This window comes from Quercus lobata, chromosome 12 (assembly GCF_001633185.2).
Source record: "Quercus lobata isolate SW786 chromosome 12, ValleyOak3.0 Primary Assembly, whole genome shotgun sequence".
NCBI lineage: Eukaryota > Viridiplantae > Streptophyta > Magnoliopsida > Fagales > Fagaceae > Quercus > Quercus lobata.
Window position 1 is genome coordinate 17,560,352 of NC_044915.1, and position 11,943 is coordinate 17,572,294.

The following is an 11,943-nucleotide window of genomic DNA, read 5'->3' on the forward strand; positions in this document are numbered from 1 at the left end:
GCCAATTATTATATTTTTGGATTGATATACTAATTATGCCCTCAAAGTAGTAAGTAATAACAGAATTCTCAGATCTAATAATTCTAGCATTTATTTTAGTAATAGAAAATCCTGATTATTAATGATAAAAGCAAATTGAGGGGGGGAAAAAACAACAAACAAACTTCAGCCCCCCCTCCCTTGTCAAAATAATGCTAATTGCCAGAAAAGTGAAAAGAATAAATAATGCTATTTTTATTATACCTTCCAATTTAAGACAAGGAAAAAAACAAAAACTCCAAATGATGCAAAAGTCCTTAAGCAATTGGGTTCTTAATAGCCAAGTAAAAATAGGCTTGCAAGATTTGCAATTCTTTGTGGTAGTTTGACACTTAAAACTTAAGAGCAAAACCATGTCTTTCGTACACCATTCAACATGCTCAATTTTTTGTAATATCAAATATGCATCTGATTTTGATTGCTATAAACGCCAACGTCATCTTAGCATGTAAATATATTATTTTAGACGTAAATTAAGTCTATTTATTTATTTTATGTTGACTATGAATTTTCAAAAGGATACATGTGGCTGGGCAAACAAAAAATGATGTAAATTTTGGAACCTTATTAATTCAATATTTATTTACACTAAAAACCAAATTTACCCGGGTAGATTTTTTTTAAACATCAAAAAGTCTAAGATACAATACTCTTAATTATTTTATTTTATTTTATTTTAATACAATAATAAATTGACTCCCCATTTTTGGCCCCCAAGATAGTTTGAACTTGAAGTTTGGTATAAATAATTTCAATAAAGGTAAGGGTAACAATTATTTATTCACAACAATTACAAATTAGCCTACCACCTTAAACATGAGTACGTCTCAATTTGCATTTTATTTTTTTCAATGACGTGGTAGGTTAATTGAAGAATGTTATAAAATTATTTTAATTTATTTTGCTTGTCTTAACATGAATTTTTTTTTTTTTTTTTTTATGAAGTCTTTATCATGACTCAAATAATCTTGGAAAGACCAAAAGAGTTTACTTTTCAAATAATTTTAAATAGTACTCCATTTTGGATAAAAGCTAATGGCTATTTTCTTAATCTGTAAGATTTGTACCAATTATTTAAACAGTTTATAAGAACAAAATAAATTCAAAAGGTATTTGTCGGCATTAAAAACGTTAGAGTTGCAAATAAAATTAAAATAGCATTATTCTGAGAATTTGTCTCCAAAAAAATAGCATTAGATAATAATAAGGTTGTTAAATAATAATTAAAATAAAATTCCTCAGTAGCTGTCCTGCGCAGATAAAATTGTAATTACCTGACCAACCGTACTCGAGACAAATATCAATGTAAGGATGAGAAGTATATTTCATTATTTTGTTGTCCTGTACCAGATAAAGCTGTAATAACCGGACCAAATGTACTCGAGACAAAACAAAAACTAAAAAAAAAAAAATTACAAAGTCTCTTTTTAGTACCATTATCATTTTCAGCATCATCGTCGACACCTAAATTACCCGACCTTTCTCTCATTATCGTTCTTCACACCTCAATATATAAGATCTCGAATCCCTTCATTACTTTTCTCAATCTTGCATGGGCTGAACGATTCAACTCACCGAGTTAGGGTTTCCAAAACATCCCAAATTTAGAAAAAAAAAAAAAAAAGCAGCAACAAATGGCTTCGACAAGGTCTCCGAACCGATCCACCTCCGACATCGTCGACACGTCGCCGTTTCTGAACAACAACACCACCTCGAGCAACTCCAGCGACGATTCTAATGCTAACGTTAGCCCAAACAACCCCAACACCAGCCGCCGATTCGTGCAGCGCCAGAGCCTCCGCCAGGCCGCGCGGTTCCTCCGCCAAGCCAGCAGCCGCCGCGTGATGCGCGAGCCGTCGATGATGGTTCGGGAGACAGCGGCGGAGCAGCTCGAGGAGCGCCAGAGCGACTGGGCCTACTCGAAGCCCGTGGTGATCCTCGACGTGCTCTGGAATCTCGCCTTTGTTGTTGTGGCTGCTACTGTCCTCTTCCTTAGCCGCTATGAGGCCCCTAGCATGCCCCTCAGGCTCTGGATCCTCGGCTACGCCATCCAGTGCCTCCTCCACATGGCCTGCGTCTGTGTCGAGTACCGCAGGCGCCTGCGCCGGCGACGCCAGGGCCGTGAAGGCGGGGTGAATACGCGAGACGAGTCGGGGCAGCAGTACGTGAGTTTGTCGGAGCATTTGGATGAGGAGGGCTCTGGGTAATTTTGCTTTACGTTGTCTCTTTTTTGATAGAATCGAATTGGGTGTTTGATAAATTTTGAAACAGAGTTCTCTTGTTGAAGTTGGAAGCTTTATAGTCAGTCGCATAGTTATCTGATATTTTCTGTTCCCCAGTTTGTTTATTGGATTTTTTGGGAAGCCAACCTCGGTGTGGGATTGAATGGAAATTTTTTTATGTGGTTTTTGATATTTATGTTTTGGTGGTAGTGGTGGAAAATGAGAACACAGAATTCATTTCTGTATTTATGTTTTGGAGCCTTGTGTTTTCTTGTATTGGTAATTATATTCTTAATTGTGTATGAAGAAATGTGTGAACTATTTATGCTTGATGACATGCTGTAGAAAGAACACTGTTTTTTTTTTTTCCTTTTTCTGGTTGTATCATGTATGTAAGATGATTTGATTTGATTTTTTTTTTTTTTTTATCACATACATTTCTGTGTTGTGGTTTCCTTTTTGAATGGATTATACTCAACACATTATGTGTTTTGAATTCTACGATTTGCTAGAGTTAGTAGGTGCTGGGTACATTATGTGGAGTATAAGATGTTGGAATTTTTAATTGAAGCTTTACAAAATTCAAATTGACATTTTTTATGTGAAGAGTTCTATTTGATTGATTTCCTATTGGATTGGGAGGGTATTTATTATAATACACTTGTATCGTTTGAGATTGCATTATGTATGATCTTTTTGTGCTATTATCCTTGCAGTAGTGTAGCAAAACATCTTGAATCAGCAAATACTATGTTTTCATTTATCTGGTGGATCATTGGATTCTACTGGGTATCTGCGGGTGGTCAAGATTTAGCACATGACTCACCTCAGCTTTACTGGTATTTGTTCGTTCTCTCTTTCTCTCAAATTGAAACATTATTTGTAATTGAATCTTACACTGGGTAATATGATGTGGAATGCAGGCTATGTATAATCTTCCTGGGTTTTGATGTTTTCTTTGTCGTTTTCTGTGTTGCACTGGCATGTGTCATTGGTATCGCTGTTTGCTGCTGTCTTCCATGTATCATAGCACTTTTATATGCTGTGGCGGACCAGGTAGCACTGTTATACTACTTTCCTTGCATATGTTTTGTTTTTCATCGCTCTGAGTGCTCTATTTCACTAACTTATTTATGCTGTATGAATTCTGAGCAGCAATAGTAGCCTAGAAATAATTTACCACTTAATTTTTAGGTTAAAACTTGAAACCAGAAATACTCATTTAATGGGTTAAACATTTCTGACTAATTATGTATCGCAAATATTAGAGTTCAATTGAATAACAGTGACAGACAAAGTCACTGAGAATGTGACTTTGGGTTCTAAAATGGATGTTCCCTATGATGGGGTTAGTCCTGCAATTACTTCTGTAGCAGGTGATTCAATCTGAATTTATTTATTTGCTGGGTTGGTGTGTCCATCTGAAATGTTTCTTATGGCAGAATATAGAAAGAGAGTTGATTAAGTTGGGAAGGTCTTCAATTTAATGGTAGACTTTCAGGTGATTAAATAGTCAGCCCCGAAAGGATTTTGATGCCTATTTGTGAATAACTGAATATAGGTGGAGTTCTAGTTGATGTCTACTTTGTTCATTTATTTTGGTTTGAGCCTTTAATTACGTTCTACTACCTGTAGGTTTTTGATGCAGGAGCACAACCGGAAATTATTTCAATATTTTATTTTGAATTTTCATTGGATAATTTTATATTTAAGTAATTATTTATTTAGTTTTAGTTGTGTTAGGGATTGAATTTCATATTCTTAGATAAGGAGTAGTTTAGTATTTGGATTACTATTTGAGTTTAGTTAGGATTCGTGTTATGGATGTTTATCTTTATCTCTTATGTTCTTGGAAGCTCTATAAAAGTTAAAGATGGCTTATTTTGTAGTTAGACTGTTATTATTAATCAAAGAATTCTTCGTGCAAATTGAAGGTTTAACCGTGGATTGATCTAGGTGGGAAGCCTAGATTAACTTCTTTGTGAGTTTTTGTTGAGATTTTGTAGTTAGAAGTTTTATAAGGGGAAGTTAGAATTAAAATGTTTCATTGAGCTGCATTTATTCTAGCCTCATTAGGAATTTGATTTCCAAGCACCTCTGGAAAGTGGCATGCTTGGAAATAATAGGACAGAATGGAGGGATATTTTTCTACAAACTTTATTTATGGAGCTGTTCATCCTTGTAGAGCATGCACTGACTTGTCATGCTGTAACGCAACATATAAATATACCAAGTTTTGCAGAAGGAAGCACTTTGAAGAGCAAGGGAAAGGAAGTAGAGCATTAGTTGGTAAATCGGTGATGCTGTCCTTCATGTTAAGAAAGGCTTCCTCCAACTTATGACATGGCAGTTATACCATCCTAATTATTTCACACTTTTACCATGAAGCCAACTGTACTAGGTTCCAGTTGACTCTGCTATGGACCAATATGGGGCCATTTGGTTCTTGATTTCAAACAACAATTTTTAGTGTTTAAATACTAAAAACTGTTCCAAAAGAAAACAACATGTTTGGTAGGATTTTTTTTTAGGAGTGTTCGAGTTATGTTGTTCATTTTAGGGTGTTTAAAAACTGAATTTAGAAAGCTCCTCATATCAGTTTTCAAGTTGCAAACAACGTTGCTCAATGGCATTGTTGTCTGTTGCATTCATCTGACTCTTCTACTATCCTTTAGGATAAAAGGGATTGGGTGGACTTTTTGAAGTAGGAGACTGCTCATGGAGATTGGAGTATCCTTTTGACTTAAATTTTGTGGCCAGATTCTGTGAAGCCTGCAGCCTGCAGGTATATGTTGTGTTAGAATGACATGGGTTGATTATTTTCCTTATAGGAGACATGGACATTTATTTATAAATTAAAAATCGTTCTGAACCTAATCTTTTATGATTGAGGCGCAGAAGTGCATGGAGACTTTTCAATGCGCAAGCCCACATTGGGCGTTTGGAATATAATACTGATTGTAGACCTATCGGCTAGGGGTGGTGGTTGATTTGTTGTACCTTTATTCAGTGACGTGTTTGAATTGCCAGATCCCAAAGGGTATGTTGACATCTGCTTATGGTGGTTTATGATACTTTGCACATTGGAATATCAAGTCAGCTCAGAAAAGTGTTAGGCCCTACTGATTGGGGTTAACTGCATAATCCTTTTTTCCTTTTGTCCCTGACTAAAGTTTTGTCCTATGTTAACTCACAGCATTTTGGGATTAAAAGTGTCTAAAATTAATATCTATGAACTACTTGACATATAAAAAAAAAAAATTCTCTGGTTTGATTGACAATTATTGGGTGTATCACTTGGCATCAGATATAAATAATTTGCTATTATCTGAAAATTAAAATAAAGGCAATCCTTGAAAGTTTGATTTTTACTTTCAGGCAGCTCATATGATTCTAAATTCTACTAGAGTGAAATATTGTAATTCATGCTGATGTTCTTCCAAACCCCCCCCCCCTCCCCCCTTTTTGATTCCTGATCGGCTATTATCAAAGCAGGAAGGTGCAACAAAAGATGACATTGAACAGCTATCAAAATTCAAATTTCGAAGGGTTGACAATAATGAGAAACTTTCTGGAGGGATAATGACTGAATGTGGCACAGATCCACCGATTGAACACGTTCTTTCGGAGGACGATGCAGTATGTAGTTTAATATTTTAGTTTTTTTTTTTTTTTTTTTTTTTTTTTTTTTTTTTTTTTCTTTTTCCTGGTTAGCTTTCTTTTCTTCCTTGCCTTTTGTTTTCTCCTACTGTTATTACAATTTTTGCAAAAATGAAGTAAAACTTATTTTCCAGGATGGTAATTTTTTTTTTTTTGGTTTGGTACAAGTATTTAAAGCTTGTTTTGTTATGAACTTGGTTTTTATCCATGTTCTTATGTAAATTCCTATGTAATGTTTTTGTGGCTTAACAAAAGCTTGTTTCCTAATTAAGAGTATTTGAATGCTTATGATCATCTGTAGGAGTGTTGCATCTGCCTTTCTGCTTATGATGATGGGGTCGAGCTTAGAGAACTTCCTTGTGGTCACCATTTTCACTGCAACTGCGTGGATAAGTGGCTCTATATCAATGCTACCTGTCCCCTCTGCAAGTACAACATATTGAAGAGTAGCAGCCATGGTCACGAGGAAGTATAGAAGACTTTCAAAATACTGTGGATGGCAAGCCGGCGAGCACTGTATACAGCTAGCTCTAATGTATTTTTTATGTGCAGCATGTCAGTAGAGTAAAGACAAGCACTTTCACTGCTGTTGATGTTGTTTGTTTTAATGTCTGCCTTAGTTGTAGTTATAGTGAATTTCCCAATTGTTGTAATCGTGGAGGCGGCAATAGTGCTTTGTGTGTATCGATGCCCTGGCATCTAGAAATGCTCGTCTACAAGGGCGGCTTTAATTATCTCAAAAGCTGTATTTTGCCTTTTTTTCTTTCTTTTTTTTTTTTTATTATTTGTCCGAAGGTCTATAGTATCAATTAACTATATATGTTGTGAATGGCTGTTCTATATGCTAGCTATACACTGTTGAGGTGAACTACCTCTTTAAACTTGCTCTTTGTAAGATTCTGTTGTTATTTACTCATTTACTGTATAAAATAAGAAAATTTTGTCACTTGAAAAAAAGAAAAAAAATCAAGATGTTGTTGGTATAGAAAACACATGCTACGCGTTAGTCTTCAATCCGATTGTCGCCTTTTAAGCAGGAGCTGCTTTATTAATGTGGAAGTTGCATTGCAGCTGTCTTTCGAAAAAGGGGTTTGAAACCAAACCTTAAAGATCAACGCTTAAAGGGGTTTCGTAACACCTCTCTTCCCATAAACCCATTTCACCATCTTCCAATTTCACTCCTCTCCCAACCTAACACTTCTCTTCCCATAAACTCATTTCACGCCTCTTCCAATTACGCTTGTTGACCCATTTGTTTAATTCCGGTTAGTTTTTGTTATTTTGTGGCTTTCTTTTCTTTTGAATTGTTGGAATCTAATCCCAGTTGTTCTGCTTTGCTTTTAATTTCTTTTCTAAAGTGGCCTATTGAGGTTAAGAGCCTAATCTGTTAAGCTTGTTTTATGCATATATGATTAGAAATTAGAATACAGTGCAGAGGGTTTTTAATTTCTGGGCCAATGGGTTTTTAAGTTTGTGAATTGTGATGGTGTTTGATGCTTCTTTCTTCCCTTTACTTTCCCTTTATATAAGGGGCACAACGTTTTTGATTTAGAGTCGAATTAATAGTGCTTTGGTCTTGTATTGATGTGTGTTTATTTATTTATTTTTGCAATTGGTTGAGTGATTAAGAAATCTGTAACTTGTAGTTTCTTGTGCATTCTCTAGGGATGCTACAAGTGAAATGTGTATAATTTGGTATCTTTACCCCACCCATTAACCTTAGTCAGGCTATCTATCTGAGCTTTAGATATAGGAGACAAGCATGGAAATAATTGATCTTTCTTCGCATGCTATAATTAACTTTCTTTACTCTTTTTTTACATCAATGACAACTTTAAATCTATAGTAGAAAAAAGATAATGACATGGGTAAGGGTAGCATGCATTTTTCCATTTTTGTTCGCTTCATATTGTCAATTTCCCAACTTCATGTCCGTGTAAGAATTTTCATTCAGAATTCATGTAGCTACACCCTTGCTTTATCATGTAATCATGTCCTTAAGCATAAACAATTCTTTCTTTTTTGGCCAGACAAGTTTTAAGTGGATATTTTTGTCGTACATTGCACAAACCAATCATGATACTTGATTCAGGAAATTAAAAGAACATTCTCATTAGTAATGCACTTCAACTATGGTTCATGTTCATTTCAACTTTGGTTGGAAATATGCCAAAAAAAGATACAAATAAAAAGTGGAGGTGACCATGGCTGTGAAACATAATTCCATTCCTTTTTACATATTGTATTACTTTCATCATTCTATTTTATAAGTTATTCATTTTTATATTTGGTCATCATGCACTCTTTTTTTGAAACTTTCAAAATTGAAGCAATAACATAATTGACTTGGAAACAATGCCTAAAACAAATGCGTATTTAGAAAATGAGTATAGACTAAAATGTTTAATTATTGATTTGTTTAACCAAACTTTAAAAAATTGTAAATAGTCATAGAGCAACATTGAGTTGGAAATTTTGTTATGAACAGCATGCTATTCCTCATCGTATTTATATTGCAATTATATTCTATGTATTTATGGTGCACCCTGAAGTCGGTTGAGAGTAGATTTCTCAACTTTTACAAGTAGTAGGGCTCTTTAGTTACTCATGTAGTCCTTATCTTAGCCCATTATTTGACATAATAAATTTGAAATCATGGTACTTGCAAGTCATCACTGAATATGTTTAGTTATTACTTTGTGTTTCTGTGGCAGGGCCGTTGGTTTCAGCTGCAGAGGCCATTGGTTTGTGATGGTGTCTCTCTCTCTCATACAAAGGTTTTGTTTGGTTTGGTTTTTTGGGTTTTATTAGATTGAGTTTTGGCTAGGGTTTTGGTTTTTTAATTTTTTTTTATTTATTATTATTTATTATGCTAAGATTTTTTTTGGCAATAAAGGAAGACTCAACTAAGAATTGGGAAATAGAAGATATCACTCAACTAAGATTTATCTTCTTTTTGTAATTGGTCAATTATTTTTGCTCCTACATTAGTCAATAGAGTGGTTCCCAAATGTGCTATGTGAGCTGTTGGTTTCAAAGATCGTGAACTACTCCATCTCCTTACATCTGGGTTCATCCAAGAGGGGCTAGCCCCTTGAGGTCTTTGTACAGTTAAATAAAATGTAGGTTATACTTTGGTTGGTAATAATATTTATAACATCTGAGACTGACAATTGGACCCTAGTAGAAAGTATAAATGTTAGAGATTTCGATTTAAGTTCTTGTATTTGATGTAGTGAAGTCTGATTTGCAAGGCTGAATGACATAATTTTGTGTTTTGGACATGTAGAAGAACGATAAAAAATAAAAAAAATTGTTTTATTGATTTGTATGTTCAATGGAAAACTTAAGGTTCATGAATCATGAAGTCCCCCCCCCCCCCTTAGCTTTCTTAGTTCTTGAGTTATATTACTTACTTACATATGCACCTTATCTTCTATTTTTATTTTTCAACGGAAAAATATGCCAATGATGGAAATGAGTAACCATCTCTCTAGTTTTGATGGCCATTTTTGTGACGTTGACAACTGCATTATTAGGACATTCTTGAAACTTCATACATTTGGTAAGAGGTTTTATAGTTGTCGCTATTGGTCACTAGTAAGTACCATATTCAAGTATTGGCAAAATATTTGTGTTGTACATTAAAGAACCAATTTGTTATATTCCTGTTTATATGTTGTATTGTATTGTGCAAGATGATAACCGTGCATGCAAGTTCTTCAAGTGGTTAGACACTAGAATTTGTTTTACGCATGGCGCAACAACAGCACCTATTGTTATCGCCAAATTCAAGCGATTGGAGCATGCAGTAGAAGTTGCCAATGAAGAGTCAAAGAAAGCATACGCCCTGATAGCCGCAGCATTGGAAAGGGAGCAAGTTGAAAAACGAAACGTTGAAAGAGCCAAGGTTGCACACATGATTTTTGAAAAGAAAATAAAGAAGTTGACAATAGCTCTAGTAGTCTCCTGGGCCTTCAACGATGATAGGCCTTTCTCCTTATTCACTACTGGTCTTACCCTCGACGATGATAGGCCTTCAACCTCCATTGGGTCAACATTTGTAGAGGGTTGACATTGGGGTCAACAAATTCTTTACTATCAGTAGAGTCCCTAGATCCTTCAGTGCATTCCTTTGGTATTTCATCACTCGTGCAGAATGCATTTTTCCCCGTTACAATCGTGCCTTCAAACATGACTTCCATGGACTGAACATTCGGCAAAGGTTTTTTTTTAAAGGTTAATGCCTTGGGACATGCCTACATGTGGACAACCAGTAGTTAGAACACAATATAGTTGTAGACAATTGAGTTTTTCACAATTATGTAAAGTGAACTAACCTGAAGCTTTCGGGTCCACCACTCATCACTGGCCTTAAGCTTCCCAGTTACAGCATCATAACCCAACCGGTTTCACGCTCAAAACACTCCTTCCAAGCCTTTCACTGTTTTCTTAGATAATTCCATTTGTTTTTAAACTGCGTGTGAGTCAACATTTTTCCCATTTCACCCAATTGCTCAATCACTGCATCAACCCCTTCCCATCTAAAAACTTCTCCATTCCTCTTGCCGTCTAGGACTTAAGCAGCACACAAATCACAAAAAACTTTTAATTCCACTGGTTCTTTCCACCCAATTCTCACTTCATTACCACCATCATTTGATTTCCCCTTACCCATTTTTGCTACAACTTCCTTCTATACTTATTGAGGCATTTCAACAAACAGCTTATATGCATATCATAATCGGTTACACATGCCCACATGAAAAATGCAAAGTTAATTCACATAGTCCAAATACAACATAGACAAAAAGAGAAACACACAAAATTACACAAAGGAGAGAGAAACCCACATCCTAATGTCATGGAAAACATAAAAACCACACACAAATGTTGAACACAAAATCACAGATTGAAGCCTCATGAAAAACAATATAACCACACACCAACAGATTAGAGAGTATGAGAAGTTAGACACAACTTACCCGTAAATGCAGAGATCCACTATGGCGGCAACGACGTCCCAAGCAGAGAGAAGGTAAGCTCGAGCGAAGGAAGAATAAGGGATCGGGTTCGTTTGTTCTGCGTAATGGATTTGCAATTACCGTGTTTCCTTTGTTTTGATGGTTTATTGGTTGGTGTGTAGGTGTAATTCATTGAAGAGGAAGAGGAAGAGGACGGAACATTGAAGAAAATTGAAGACATCTCTGCCACAGTAGTTGAGAGAAAGAAGAAACCTAAGAATGCGAAAATTAGTTGTTGGCCTGAATGCACCGTTTTGTGTTTACTTTGCTTCGTGGGTCAGATGAGTGAACAGTACACAGTAGTAACGCGTTTCCTTTTAAGGTTGTGTCCATGAACAGTACACACACACGCACAACGTTAATGAAATGGTGCGTTTAAGCTTTCATCCATGCGTTTCAGCTAGAACTTTTGGGCGTTTATTTCGTGGCACTGTAGACGTGGATCCCACGGTAAGTAAAACGTAAACCTCAAAACATTGCCCTCGAAATGCAATCCAAACGCTACTTAAGGAAGAAAATCTAATGGGATGGGCTAAGCTATGACTTATGAGTAGGCCTTTACAATTATAGGATCAAGCCTAAGCGTGTAATACTATGCTTTCAGCTTTGGGCCCGGACCAAAATGCTACTCTATAAACTTACTTTTTTGAATTTGTGTGTTAAACCCATGTTGCAAAAGGATCTAGCCCTCATATTAGTATATTGCCATGCACTAGTGACTAGTGTTGTCTTTGAAATTCACAAATTAATTTAAAACTGGTGAGTAATCAATGGCAATGCAATCTCCTAATAAAAATAGCTTAATAATAGACATTGAGTACAACAAATTATGTTAATACTACTAGACTATCACTCAAACCATTGATCCTAACATTTTAGTTGCCTTTTTCTCATAAAATTTGTCATTAGTAGAAGTAATCATATAGCATACCTTAGTTGTCACACAGTTTTCCTCTGTAATGTGTTGGGTATTGGAATTCCTTACTTACATGTTAAGA

General features: G+C 35.5%; 1 protein-coding gene across 2 annotated transcripts; it reads left to right on the forward strand.

The window, feature by feature from the left end:
- Window positions 1-1,429: 1,429 nt before the first annotated feature.
- LOC115971265 (E3 ubiquitin-protein ligase At4g11680-like) lies at window positions 1,430-6,804 on the forward strand. Of its 2 annotated transcripts, XM_031091071.1 has the most exons (5): window positions 1,434-2,242; window positions 2,978-3,100; window positions 3,185-3,317; window positions 5,757-5,900; window positions 6,223-6,804. In XM_031091071.1, exons 1-5 carry the CDS (start codon window positions 1,674-1,676, stop codon window positions 6,394-6,396), a joined length of 1,143 nt encoding a protein of 380 aa, XP_030946931.1. In that variant the 5' UTR covers window positions 1,434-1,673; the 3' UTR covers window positions 6,397-6,804. The 2 variants fall into 2 exon arrangements, with proteins under 2 accessions (XP_030946932.1, XP_030946931.1); XM_031091072.1 differs by lacking the exon at window positions 5,757-5,900 and having other exon boundaries at window positions 1,430-2,242.
- Window positions 6,805-11,943: the final 5,139 nt, after the last annotated feature.